Source organism: Vulpes vulpes, chromosome X, assembly GCF_048418805.1.
Source record: "Vulpes vulpes isolate BD-2025 chromosome X, VulVul3, whole genome shotgun sequence".
Classification (NCBI taxonomy): domain Eukaryota; kingdom Metazoa; phylum Chordata; class Mammalia; order Carnivora; family Canidae; genus Vulpes; species Vulpes vulpes.
The window spans coordinates 98,431,156-98,445,932 of record NC_132796.1 but is presented as its reverse complement, the minus strand read 5'-3'; the positions used below and the strand labels follow the sequence as shown (position 1 = coordinate 98,445,932).

The 14,777-nt window shown below is 41.3% G+C and overlaps 1 protein-coding gene across 1 annotated transcript in view; it reads left to right on the top strand.

The window, feature by feature from the left end:
• The first annotated feature begins 765 nt into the window (after positions 1-765).
• LOC112934662 (fibrous sheath-interacting protein 2-like) overlaps positions 766-14,777 on the top strand; it is a 71,746-nt gene continuing 57,734 nt past the window's right edge. The window contains exons 1-8 of the mRNA XM_072743516.1: positions 766-1,127; positions 1,517-1,642; positions 4,348-4,509; positions 5,220-5,309; positions 5,675-5,814; positions 6,862-7,003; positions 7,710-7,820; positions 8,252-8,417. Coding sequence (XP_072599617.1) covers positions 1,029-1,127; positions 1,517-1,642; positions 4,348-4,509; positions 5,220-5,309; positions 5,675-5,814; positions 6,862-7,003; positions 7,710-7,820; positions 8,252-8,417 — 1,036 coding nt within the window. The 5' untranslated portion in view covers positions 766-1,028. The remainder of the gene's footprint in view (positions 1,128-1,516; positions 1,643-4,347; positions 4,510-5,219; positions 5,310-5,674; positions 5,815-6,861; positions 7,004-7,709; positions 7,821-8,251; positions 8,418-14,777) is intronic.

Sequence of the window (14,777 nt, the reverse complement as noted above, 5' to 3'; positions counted from 1 at the left end):
CAGGTCAGTGTTTGGTACTAGAGGAGGCACTCAAAAATGTTGGCTAAGCTAATGGGAAGGGAGAAAAAAAGAAAGAGGAGAAAGGGAGAGAAAGGGAGGGAGAGGAGGCCAGATGGATGAAGAGTCCAAGTCAGGAAAAAGGAAGACAAGGGAAGAAAGTATTGAACCCTTAAAAAGCTATTGCCCTATGTGGAATCTGGAGAGGTGGTATGCATAGGGCAAGGGCGGGGGGCTTGGTGTCTAAAAAGTCCGCAGAGGTGGAAAGCCGAGCTAAGACAAACTACACAATTACTACTACAATCAACACATGCACGTGTGTTGAACAGAATCATGGCTGGTTGGGGGGGGGGGGGGGCAGGAAGAATCGTAAAAATTACAGCCAGCGACCCACTGACAAAACTTGATACATTCTGGCTTAGTCTAAGTGAGGGGTGCTGGGATCCCTGGGTGGCACAGCGGTTTGGCGCCTGCCTTTGGCCCAGGGCGCGATCCTGAAGACCCGGGATCGAATCCCACGTCGGGCTCCCGGTGCATGGAGCCTGCTTCTCCCTCTGCCTGTGTCTCTGCCTCTCTCTCTCTCTCTCTCTCTCTCTCTCTCTCTCTGTGTGTGACTATCATAAATAAATAAAAAATAAATTAAAAAAAATTTAAATGAGGGGTGCTACTTTTAGCGAGAAACGTGATCCGCGCGCGCTCTCACACCACCCTTTCAGACCACTTCCCCAAATTCTGAGGCACTAAAACCTGCGCATGCGCCGAAGGTTCGAGGCAGCAAGGCAGCCGCCGGGGCAAGCCGTCCCGGCTCCCTTTCACCTCCCCAGGGGCTACGCGAGTTGAGGACGTCAGCTCTCCAGCGCAGAATGCATCACAGCGAGGGGCGTGGCCTAGAGGACGCGTTACTCTGGCGACCACCGTCTTGGCGGCCCAAACTTGATCAAAGCGTAGAGCGGGAAAGGTGTACTTGAAGAAGACAAACGAAGAGGGCTCGCAGCTCTAGCCCCCGGCACCCTGGGGGCTGATGGGTGCCCATGGATCTGTACCTCAGCAACTGCTATAAGGCTGCTGAAGCCGCTGCCAGTAAGGCGGCCGCCAGCAGGCTAACTGCCGACAGAGAGCAGTGCGACACCGTGAGTGGTGGCCAGCCTGTAGTCACCCTCCTCCTAGCTCCAGGGCAGGATCTGGGGAAGGCGGCGGACGGAAGGGGCGGAGAGCTCATCGGAGCGGGGCTGAAAGAGGCGGGTGCTTGGCGACTCCGCTTCAGGCTCCCGGGCCCGGCAGCCGTAGCGAGAGCTTGCCTGTGGCCGGGACCGACCAGCCTCGGGTGGAGCCCAGAGATCGGGCTGGTAACCCGGGGAAGCTGGGAGGCCTTCCAGGTTGTCAGCAGGGCGAGCTCTTTCAACCCCGAGTGTAGGATTCTTTGGTTTATTCGGAGGTATTAGCCCATTTTAATGTGAGTAGATCGATCTCAACTAAAAGAACAGTTCTTAAAAATAGTCTTTCTCATTGTATCTGACAGGGCTCACACAAGAAAACCATTCCAGAGGTCGGAGCAGCTAATCTTTTGGATCTTCCTCTTGGGGTCAAGCTGCCTATTATCCCAGGAAGCAACAATGTATTCTATACTACAAATCTAAGTGAAAAGGTAAACTGAGTTTTAATGGTGCTTAAGTTATTTTCTTTACCCTTTTCAGCTTGCTATTAAACTCGAAACACTGCGATGATCTTGCTTTGAGTCAACTTCAATTTCACATACCACGTGAAGTTAAATGAATTGATTAGTGTCTGAATTTCACTTTAATGCTGGAAAACCTCATGTTGCCCCCAGCCATCCAACTCAGCCTTATCTCCAACCCAGAGCTTCAGTTTCCAAAGGTTGGGTGGGGTCTTTTCTGCCTACCTACACTTATCTTGCTAATTCTTACTTCAGTGCCTTTGTCCGTCTGGCTTCCACAACCTGGCATGCACTCTCCTCCCCTTCCTGACCTCCAATTTGAGCCATTTTTAAAGAGCTACTATGCAAAGCCTTTCCCAACTGTCACAACACCTATCTCATCTTTCCTTGGAACTTACATGCCCTTGGTCTGCACCATGTTACTCAGCACTGTTGGTGATACAGTGTGCTGCACTCACATTATTTATCACACACTTTAAGTCCTCTGCCTGATACCCACCCCCTGGTCCATAATTTAGGCCAAGTCTGAAGGAGGTTCAGAACTTTCTAGTTGAGAATGTGCTTGATTACAATAGCAAAAGATTCTACAGGAATAATTCTGACATCCTTACCCTTCCACTATCCAGCACATCATCAAGGATGACTGGGGGCTTCTTGGTATTTCTGATACTTCTCTAATATACAACAATTTTTCAGGGTTTTTTGCTGGAAAACATAGTTTCTCTTTTGAAAACGCATAGTGTTCTACTAAATATAAAATATATGCCCACCTCACAGAAATTGACTGAGTCACACTCCCACAAATTAACTTTCCTGAAAAATACTCAAAACCTATTTCATTGCAAGTAATAACACTGCTTTCTGCTTTGTAACTGTACCCTATTGTTTTTTTCCTCGAATAGCGAGGGGAATATTAAAAAAGAAAACCATAGCTGGGGGCACCACAATGCCAGATTTCAGGTTGTACTACAAAGCTGTGGTCATCAAGACAGTGTGGTACTGGCACAAAAACAGACACATAGATCAATGGAACAGAATAGAGAACCCAGAAGTGGACCCTCAACTTTATGATCAACTAATATTTGACAAAGGAGGAAAGACTATCCTCAAATATCTTCTATTTGCTATAATTCTATTCTGTCCTGTTGTCTACTTATTAACTACTTATTTCCAGTTTTTTTCTATACTAAATTATAATGATTATCTCTATACTTTATTATATTGATTACCCCAAAGTATATGCACTTAATCATGATCAGGCACTACATTCAGCTCCCCTGAAGACTACCTTTTAGCAGGATCTCCTCAAGGAAGTAAGACTTTATATTTACACCTTTAGGTGTTGTGTTTTCGTAACTCATTTTACCCTCATGACCACCTTGTAAAGGTAAAGCTATGATTTATCTAAGGTCACAAGGAGATGGTAGCAGAGTTCAGACCATAACCACTGTCTCCTGACAGGCCACACTCCATCACCTGCCCTTACTGCTTCCACAACTGCAGACCACTTTAGCAGATCACTACAGCAACAGGAAATTTAAAGGTCTTTCATGTTATTTTGAATGCAGATAGAATAAAATTATGGTGTTTGTGTTTTTCTCAGTCAGATTAAAATATACCAATGTAACCTACCTGTCTTTAGCTATGCATTAATCCAAACTTGACAACTGAACCTATACCTCAACGTTTTGATACCAAACTTATTCTCAGGTAATTTATTTATAAATGAACTTGTTTATTAGTATACTTATGGTAGCAACTGTTCACAAACTCCTTAAATTGCTTTTATTGAAAGTTAATTGTAAATACTTTGTCAATTAGCTTAGACATTCTGCTTTCATGAAAAGATAACATCTGAAGTAAAAGAACAATTTCCATACTTTTAAAAGTCTCTGCCATAACCTCCCACTGGCACATAGTGATGATATAATAGACTCTTCAGTTCAGGAAAACTAATTATTGTAATAAACAATAGAAAGTTTACCCTGGCCTCAACAAATGGATATTTGTCTCTTTCTTGATTGGTCAGTAGCCCAGAGTTGGTCAGCACATGTCTGTTGCCAACAATAGTCAACATCTAAAAGAAGAAGCAATAATCAACCTCCTAATTGCAGCACTGCTTAAGTTGCCATCACTGTTGATCATTTCTCTTCTAGGAAATATATGGGCTTCCTATCTAGTTCCACTGTAAATTAAATCATTGCCCAGAAGGACATCTTTCTTTGCCTTTTTAAGGTAGCCAGGGAAACCAGTTTCCTGATATAGGTTCATTAAGAAAGACAAGAAGCTGGCGTCAAACAGTCATAAATTTATAAAGGAAGCTTCTAAATGGAAAAAAAAGCTAGAACCCTATTACACCTTGTCTTTTCCCCCTGCCCACATATGAAGCATCCTACTTGCCTTCAGGACTCTTAGGACCACACCTCAGTGTTCATAAATTGGACTGACATTCAGGCTACCACCCCCGGCCCAAAGACGGCTTTGGTAGAGGAGCGGGGAAGAGAAATGCACTTCAATTTACCTAAATCAATCCATTTTCCAGATTCCCTCGCTTTAGGTTCTGCTTGCTTGTTTTATTTTTCACTGGCCAACCTATCGGTTTAAACAACTTGAGGTTTAAAGTGAAATTTTATTCATTTTACCTATGTAATACTTTTGAATCTGTGTGTTTGCAGCTTTATCAGCCTTCTTTCGACTTTAACTTGTCTGATCCTTATTGCCGACTTTTGGAAACCAGCTATAAAAGCCTGCATGATCCCCATTTAAAAGCTTACCATAAGCGAAAGGATATCCTAAGGCGATTAAAGACGGGCGGCTACATCACCAGCAATAATAAAGTAGGTTGAAGCCTCCTTCCTGTTAACCAGCAGAAATTTAGGGACATGATAGACACTTGCTCCCATACTTCACTAACCTGCATCAGCTTTGGCTAAATAGTAAAGAATATTTATTAGAAAACTCAATTAATTACTCAGTATTTGGATTTCTAAATAAGACTACTTGTTACTGCTTGACCTTTTTTCTTGGATAACAGCACAAGATCAGCACCAAATGATTCAAATATGTAAAGACAGACATACAAATGTATTTATTCATGTATTTTCTCCCTGGGGTAGTATAGCACTTCTATTCTGGCTCTAAAAGTAATAAAGGCACAGTATACCTATCAAGGAATAGTTCCTATACTTTTGGAGAAGACTAGAGACAAAATGGAAACCTAGCAGAAAAATAGCATGATGAAATAAATTTGGAGGGGTGTTAAATATCACTATTATACTGGTGTTTTAATAACAAATTCACTGGGAATTGTAAATTTTTTATTACAATGTGAACCAGATTACTGAAATAATACTATTTAGATAGAAATTGCTTGGTGATAGAGCAATTTTAGATACCACCTTCCAAACCACTACCAAAATGTGTTTTTATTACCCTTCATCCCAAATTGTTACTAAAAAGAGTCTTCTTATGACACTCTTCTCTGGAAAGGTTTATGATTGTTACAACTTTCTATTTATATCTTTGGTTTTTGGTTTTGCTTTTATAGGTCATATGTACCTTGAAAGAATTGAATAAGTACAGGCAGTATCTGACCACTTTAAAATTAGACTTTGAAAGAAACTATGTAAGAGAACAAGTAAGTTGATACTTAAATTTGTTTTATTTGGGGTCTGTAAGATAGTTTTTATGTAGAATTTGGAAGAAAGGTTTGGTCCTCTGCAGAATATTTATTTATAATAACCTGACCTAGAATTATTGAGGTAACAAATCAAATGATATCTCTAGAGATTTATAAGAGATTAAAAAATGAGACCTTTGCCTTTAATTTACAGAGAGATATTTTCACTTATCTGGAATGGAGCCACACTAGACTTAAATGCAGGTTAATAGAATTAACCATTTGTAAAGTATAGGAGGTTTACCAAGACCTAAACTTGGTAGGCCTTACAAAGGACAGGTTTTTTTTTTAGCCAGTATAAAGGTTTCCATTTTTTCTCTCAGAAAATGATTGAAAAACAAGTAAATAAATTGCACAAAACCAGAAGAGCCTATGACACTTATGGAAATGCTCATTTCCAAGAATGGCTGTTACAGGAAGGTACACAAGCAACTCCAGACCAAGAGCTGATAATAAAGCACAGGTATGACTGAAGTTGATACATATTTCATGGACACACTATAGACCCCAGAAAGCTGTAAAGTACTAGAAAGAGTTGAAAGGAGGAGCCAAAAAAAGGATTAAACACTATTTAACTCCCTATAGTTTTTAATGTGGAGAAAAAGGAAAGTTGATTAAGAGGTACCAGGGCTTGGGAGGAGAGTTTCTACCTGGGAAACTGGACTCACTAGAAATGAGGGTAGGCCAAACTGAATTTGAAGAAACCCAAAGTCCAAATCCCTTAGCTTGGGTGGGCAACATCGATAGTAGGAGAGAGAGAGAGAGATACTTATGTTTCAAAATTAAGTTGAAGTCACTGCAGGTTCAGAAAGGGAGAGTTCCTGTAACTTCACCTGACGCTAATACAAACAGGTGTTGTTCCCAACCAGTCGTGTGTGTTCATTCAGCTACTGCCCACACACATTCACTGTTCCCATTCAGACACCAAGCCCAGGTCCCAGGAAGCAGAGATGAGCTATATAGTTCTCTCTCTTTCTCCTTACCCTACCTCTTCAATTCCATGGGTTCATGTCATAATATGCTAGAATACACACTGATCCACCAGGGTCCCAGACTGGTAGTCCACAGACTTCTGTGTACATGGAAGGTCATTCAAAGACTTGGGAATTACAGAGAGGCCAGTACACATTTATTTGTAAAGGAAATTCAAATCAACTTGTGTTTTGAAGTCAGTCTTTAGGTTGATTTCAGCTGTTTTTGGAAATTCATGCTCCCAGAACTGCTGAGCTGTATGTCATCTCTGTGTGAAATGCTTTTAATCACTTTGTTCCACATTTTGCCATTGTCCCAACCACAACAACAGACTCGTATAACAGAGTCTGGTAAAATTAGTACAGTCTGGTGTGCTGGCATATCAGGTTAGCTTAAAGGTCCCTGAAAAACTCTACATTTTCTGTATTCAAGAAATAAAAAAGCAACTTGAAAGGTGATTTGGGAACATCAAAATTGATAACACCATCATAAGGGAAGCACCTAATTTACCCTCACTTATATTTGCACTTTTACTCAGATATTTAGATATGATTAGTAGGGAATTAGACAAGGTTGAGCACACGGCAGAAAAGCAGAGCATACTCCGGATGAAGGAAGAAGAACAACAACATCAAGACCACATCAGAAGAAAACTTGGTCTCCGCAGACAAATTGAAGAGGTGAGGAAAACCAAATTTTAAACATTGAAAAGGAAATTACATATGGTTGTTTCACTGATGAACAGTTTTAGCAGTCCCACCATATTACCGAACGCTATTTCAGGTCTGAAAATTAAACCACTATTAAAAATAATAATAATTTATAGAATAAATCACTATTGATCTTTTATCACTGTTACAGTTGACAAGCTTTTACTTAACATAGTGAAAGTGATACCACAAACTACATATCTGTTGCATTTATGGTAACACCTTGTCTGCTCTTCAAGTTTTAGAAATTAACTCTAGTGAAAAATAATCATGCATGAATTCTCTCATAATCCAATCAAGCCTATTTATTTATCTTCTCTACCAAAATACATTTAAGGGCAAGCGATTATATATGATATATCCTTTAGTTAATTAAGAAAAAACCCTCTCACCAACATCTTTTTAGAGCCATCTTTAAGCAAGGCTTATACATGAATTAAGTTTCCATAGCAAAATAATTTTCTTCCTTTTGTCATCCCATTGCATCCACCAACATATTCCCAATAAAAAGCCATAAAAGAAGCCCATCCTAAGGCCAACATAAGATTTGCCTTATGGTTGACCCAATTTTGGTAAGGCCCTTGACTTGATCTAATTTGCTTGTTGACAAAATAAAGAAAAAAAAAAGATAATGAAAGAGAACCCCTGCTAACTACCATAACATTGTGTGCCTTAGGAATGGAAGACAAAAGAAATGTTACTTCTGACAAAGATTGGAGAAGAAGTAAAAAGAGAAGCAAGAATTGAAGAACAACATAAAAAAGCCAGGGAGGAAGCTCACCGGAAGGTAAAGTGAGCTTTTACTGATAACTCGGGCTACTTGGGGAAAAGCTTTTGCCAATTTTGATATTTTAAAGAATGAATTATCAAAAATGGCCTAAGCTCATGAGGATAGCTGTGGATGGAGAGGCCCAACGTGTCTGAACCCGGGCTTCAAAGACTGGTGGGAAATGGGACCAATCTCCAGAAAAAGCACAATGAATTAAATTGTATCTAGTTGTTACCACGTGTTCTTCTTAAAGCTGGACAACAAATGGGAAGATATCCTTCCTTCCATCCTAGCTTAGTACTTACTCATTGCGACTTCAGAAATCTCAAAATAGGAATGAGGGCGCCCTTCAATTTGAAACCATCAGATTTCAAATATCAGTTTTGCATTTCCAGTGGCAAGCTGCTTTTAAATTTGTAAATGTTAAATATATTTTGTTGTTATTTTAGAAACAAGCACTTCTAGATAAAAGGATCACTTATCATTTACAAAAAATACAAAAAGATGACCTTAAGAAAGACAAACCAGAGGGAAATATATTTGAAAACAAAGGACGGGATGAAAGAGAAGGTGAGAGAGAGACAATAGAAAACAAAGGACGGGATGAAAGAGAAGGTGAGAGAGAGACAATAAATTATAAAGTATCTAAGTAGAAGATACATATCTATATATTTAATATTGGTGGCTTAAAAAAACCCCTCTGTGTTTATGTGGTGAAGTCAGAAGACCCTTGGAAAGGGAAATCCTAGAAGTTCACACTACCTATGTTAAGCACTATGCAAGGTACCTTCCATTTACAGCTCACATTGTAAAGAATACACACACACACACACACACACACACACACACAATATCATGTACATTATAACAAATTTAACACTTCTATAAAGTGGCTCAGTAGACAACATTGCCCATACCACAGGTTTGAAAAGGAGGCGGAGGTGCCTGGGTAGCTCAGTTGGTTAAGTGTCTGACTCTTGATTTTAGCTCAGGTCAAGATCTCAGAGTCCTGAGATTGAGCTCCACCTCCGGTTTTGTGCTGGGTGCAGAGCCTTCTTGGGATTCTCACTCTCTTCCTGTCCCTCTCTGCCCCATTCACATGCATGCTCTCTCTAAAAAAATTAACAATTTTAAAAGGGAGCCAATAAGAGGAGACTGTACTAAAAACAGATATGACAAAGAGGGACAAAGATATATGTAAAGTGAGAGACAGAGAAAATGAGCCAGTAAGAGAAAACATTACCAAAAAATCAGACTGAAACAGAAGGAAACAAAGAAAAATATTTTTTAAAAGAACAGGGCAGGGCAGCCCTGGTGGTGCAGCAGTTTAGCGCCACCTGCAGCCCAGGGCGCGATCCTGGAGACACGGGATCAAGTCCCATGTCAGGTTCCCTGCATGGAGCCTGCTTCTCCCTCTGCTTGTGTCTCTGCCTGTGTGTGTGTGTGTGTGTGTGTATCTCATGAATAAATAAATAAAATCTTTAAAAAGAAAAAAAAGAAAAGAAAAGAAAAAGAAGAACAGGGCAGCCCCGGTGGCTCAGCAGTTTAGCGCCGCCTTTGGCTCAGCCTTTGGCTCGGGGTGTGATTCTGGAGACCTGGGATCCAGCCGCGTGGTGGGCCCCCTGTGTGGAGCCTGCTTCTCCCTCTGCCTGTGTCTCTGCCTCTCTCTCTCTCTCTCTCTCTCTCTCTCTGTGTGTGTCTCATTAATAAATAAATAAAATCTTTAAAAAAAGAACAAATTTTAATTGAGGACTAATAAGAAAAGATTATCCAAACAGAGAGCAAGCTAGCAAGAGAAAGAGAAAAAAAGGTTTTTTTTTAACGGGAGACAAAAGAAGAGTCATTTAAACTATACCAAGCATAAAACAAAAATAAATAAAAAAATAAGTCCAAAAAGATTAAAAAGGAAGAGGCAGTGAAAAAAGATGGTACAAAAAGAAAGAAATGAAGAGAAGAAGAGGGAAAGAATGAATAAGAAAAAAAGAAAACTGAACAGAAGAATCTAGTTATGAAACACACATACACACACGCTGGATAAAGGAGTGGGGGGAAAACAAAGGCAAAGAAATAGGAGACAGAGACTAGAAGAAGTAGAAAGACAAACAGGCAAAGAAAAAAAGTGAAAGAGAGAAGAAACAAATACAGGGGGAGATAAAGGAACAAAGAGTGAGAAAGGGAGATGGAAAAGAAAGTTTAAAAAGGAGAAGTCAGTAGAACAAAGCCAAATAAAAAGAGAGATTGTGAGAGGGAGAGACAAAGGAGTTTGGAAGAGCGATCTCAAAAGAAGTCAGTTTAGGGGCCCCTGGCTGGCTCTGTCAGGGGAGTACTCAACTTGATCTCAGGGTCATGAGTTCAAGCTCCATGTCAGACCTGGAGCTTACTTAAAAAAATTTTTTTTAAAGAGGTCAGTTTAAAAATACATTAAAATTAGATGGATGGGTCAATCAATGAATTCATACATACATACATACATACATACATACATACATACATTCATGTACAGACACATAGCTAAAACTTTTAAAAAGAGAAGCCAGTAGTAAAGTAAAGACAGGACCAAAAAAAAAAAAAGAGAAAAAAGGAAAAATTAAAGTAGTGAATATAATGAAATTAAAAGAAATGGGGGGAAGTGGAGAGGGGGGTTAGATTAAAGGAAGGAAGGGGCAGGAAGTAAAGAAGTTTATTAAAGGGATAAGTCTGGGTAAAGGAGTAACAGTATGGACATGAGAGACAGAGGATGCTGAAAAGAAGAAGGTAGTGAGAAAATTAAGTACATAATCATGGACAGGGGGATCAATATCTAAACAGAAGAAATTAGTTAAATACAGTAAAATAAAATAGATACATAGAAAAGATTGGACTTTGAATGTACAGTCCACTAAAAAGGAAAAGCAGCATGAAAAAGATTAATAGGAAGATGTTATATGAAGCAGGTGTGACAGCTTAAGAAGGGAGGAAAAGATGGAAGGATGGAATGGAGGGAAGGAGAAAGAAAGCAAAGAATTCTGAAAGGGATGAGGCTAGGAAAATTGGTAAAATAAAAAACAGGATGTGAGAGTAAGGGATACAGGAGTTTTTAATTTTTTTAAAGATTTTATTTATTTATTTATGAGAGACACACACACAGAGAAGCAGACATAGGCAGAGAGAGAAGCAGGCTCCCCACAGGGAGCCTGATGCCGACAGGATCCCAGACTCCAGGATCATGCCCTGAGCTACCCAGGCTGAGGGACACAGGAGTTTAAAAGCAGGAGCTACTGTGAGAATTAAGTACAGTTGAAGAAGACAGGGAGGAAAAAAAGATCTAAAAAGAAATTACTTAAAAATAGAGTAAAATAAAAACAGGCAAACTGATGAGACAGCTCAGCAGTAGTGGATGGATGGTTGGATAGGTAGACAGACAGGCAGATAGGATTTCAAATAGGATAAACCAGTAGTAAGATAGGACAAAAAAGGACATACAAAATGAGAGAGAAGGAAAGAAGTTGTTATAATGAGAGAGAGAGAGGCAGAGAGGGAGCAGAAAGATGCAAAGAAGGAAGAAAAGTTCATACAGGATGAGTCTGTAGGGGAAACGTTACTTAACAGTGGAGGGATGTGAGCGTGGAAGGGAAGACCAGTAAGAATCAAGTACAATTGTGTGGTGTGCAAGAGATTTAAAAACTAGAAGGCAGGGGATCCCTGGGTGGCTCAGCGGTTTAGTGCCTGCCTTTGGCCCAGGGCATGATCCTGGAGTCCTGGGATCGAGTTCCGCGTCAGGCTCCCGGCATGGAGCCTGCTTCTCCCTCTGCCTGTGTCTCTGCCTCTCTCTCTCTCTCTATGTCTATCATGAATAAATAAATAAATAATAAATAAATAAATAAACTAGAAGGCAGTAAAGGAAGACAATAAAAGACAGAAAGATGATCATAGCTGTATAGACAGCCATCCAGGTGTATAGGTAAGAAAAACTGAGTTTTTAAAAGATTTTATTTATTTGAGAGAGCGAGAGAACATGAGGGGGGGGAGCAGACGCCTCCTCTCCCCCCCCCCCCCCCCCCCGCACTGAGCAGAGTGGGAGGGCCAAAGGGCTTAATCCCAGGACCCTGAGATCATGACCAGAGCCTCCTGGGACCCTGAGATTATGACCTGCGCCAAAGGCAGATGCTTAACCCACTGAACCACCCACGTGCCCTGCCAAAAATGATTTTTAAATAGGAGAAAGCATCAGTGAAGACAGGACAAAGATCCATAATGAAAAAGATGAGAAAGGGGGAAAAGCTTAAAAAGAGGAGTAGTAAAAAGAGAGTAGAAGAATGGCAGGCAGGAAGGAAAGAGGTAGGAGGGGAAATCAAAGAAAGGAACACAGATGGGGGATAGGGTGAGTGGTGAGCAGTTGGGTACAGGTAAGAAAGAAGGAAATAGGAGAAGGCAAGGAAGGATGAAGGAAGCGGGAGGGAGCAGGAGGGAAGGGAGGAAGGAAGAAGGCAGCAGGGAGGCAGGGAAAGAAAAGAGAGAAAAAGAGACAATGAAAGAAACGGAGTGAGGAAAGGTAAAGGGTATCTGGCAGAAAGGGAGGGAGGAGGGAAAAGGAGGAAAGGAGGAATAGGGGATAGAGAGATCTAAAGAGAAGTTAGCTAAACATGAGGGTGCAGGTATGGAGGCAATCAGGTAGATAGGTAGACGGGATCTTCTGAGGAGGACCTCATACAGAAGACAATAATATTAAAAGGTAACAGGAGAGAGTGTGAAAGGGAAAAAAGTTTAAAAGGGGAACCAGTAAAAAAAAAAGAGTATATGAAGAATAGAAGGGGGCACCTTGGTGGCTCAGTGGTTGAGCGTCAGCCTTTGGCTCAGGTCCTGATCTCAGAGTCCTGGGATTGAGTCCTGCATCAGGCTCCCCACAGGGAGCCTGCTTCTCCCTCTGCCTATGTCCCTGCCTCTCTCTCTGTGTGTGTCTCTCATGATTAAATAAATAAAATATTTTTTAAAAAAAGATCAGAAGGAAGGAGGGAGGAAAGGAGCAGGAAAAAGAAGAAAGGAAAGGAGGGAGGACTAGACAATAGAGGGAAAGCAGGAAGTAGGGGTGGTGAGGGAGGAGGGAAGGCCAAAGTGCAGGCTCACCAGAAGACAAAGCAATCCAGCGGAGAAGAGAGAAATGAGTAGGAAGGAGACATAGAGACAGGAGGTGGAAAGGTAGAAAGGAGAGACGAGGAAGGGAGTGGAGAGAGGGAAAGAAGAAGGCAAGAAAGAAAGAGAAGAATTCTAAACAGGGGTGAGGCTAGGAAAATAACAAAATTTAAGAAAAGATAGAATATTGGAGACACAGAGGAGTTGAAAAGGTGGGGCTAGTAAGAACACAAAGAATAGAATGGAGGACTGTAGAAAGCAATCTAACAAAAGTCAGATTAAAATTGAGGGATGCCTGGGTGGTTCAGCGGTTGAGCATCTGCCTTCCGCTTAGGGCGTGATCCTGGGGGGGGTGTCCGGGGATCAAGTCCCATATTGGACTCCTTGCAGGGAGCCTGCTTCTCCTTTTGCCTATGTCTCTGCCTCTCTCTGTGTGTCTCTCATGAATAAATAAAAATAAAATCTTTTTAAAAATTGAGATAAAGGGGCACCTGGGTGGCTTAGTTAGGCATCTGCCTTCAGCTCAGGTCATGGTCCCAGGGTCCTGGGATGGAGCCCTGCTCAATGGGGAGTCTGCTTCTCCTTCTCCTTCTGCCCTTCCCTCTGCTTGTGCTCTCTCTTGTGCTCTCTCTCTCTCTCTCTCTCTCTTTCTCTCTCTCCCCCTCTTCCTCTTCCTCTCCCTCTCCCTCCCCCTGCCTCTCTCAGATGAAGAAAATCTTTTTAAAAATTGAAATAAAGCTGGGAGGATGACAGATAGATGGTAGGTATGTAGGTAGAAGTTAGCTAGATGGATAATAAAAGGTTAAAAGGTGGAAGCCACTAGGAGAGAATATACAGAGAAGGTAGCATGGGAGAAAGAGAGGAGAGAAGGAAAGGCAAAAGGTTTGGAAGTGGGAAGCCAGTACAAAGAGAGTAAAGGGAGGATGGGAGGAAGAGAGGGGGGAGGGAGGGAAAAGTGAGGTAGAGGGGAGGAGGAAGGGAGGGAGAAATGAAGATAGGAGGGACAGGGAACAGGGTGGGTGGTGGTGAGGAGAGAGACAGAAAAAGAATGTAGAAAGGAGAAGAGAGGAAGAATGAAAGGAAGAGCAGAAGTGGAAAGTAAGGGAGAAAAGACCGGTGTATGAGCGATAAGTCCATAGGGGAAAGTGTTCAATAAAGGAGAGAAGGAGAAATGTGAGAGTGAGAGGGAGGGGCGACTAAGTAAAGCAGGTGCTATTGTGTATGATGAGGGGGAGTTTACAAAGTACAAGTCAAATGTGTGTCCAGTATACTTCAGTAAAAAACATGAAAGTCAATAAAATATACAATATAATAAAGATGGATAGATATATAGGTAGGTAAATATGGGTAGATGGATGGATGGATGGATGGATGGATGGATGGATGATGGGTGGATAGATATGCATGGATAGAAAGATAGATATCTAGATAGATAGACCTGATTTCAAAAAGGAGAAACCAGTAAAGAGTGCATCAAAGAGAGTTAGAAAGGGAAAGAGATGGGACACTCAGTGGTTGAGCATCTGCCTTTGGCTCAGGGCATGATCCAGAGTCCCAGGATCCAGTCCCACACTGGGCTCCCTGTGGGGAGAACTGCTTCTCCCTCTGCCTGTGTCTCTGCCTTTCTCTCGGTGTCTCTCCTAAATAAATAAAATCTTTAAAAGAAATAAAAAGGGAAGGGGAATAAATGGAAAACTTTTTAAAAGTGGGCCAGTATATAGTAAAAGAAAAAGAGTGGATGGATGGATAGCATAGGATAAAATAGGTCAGAGGAGGATAGGATAGAGCAGGGAAGAGGAGGGAAGGGATGCAAAAGAGAGAGAAGGAAAAGGAATAGAGAGAAAAGTTTAAAAGGAGTACAGAAAA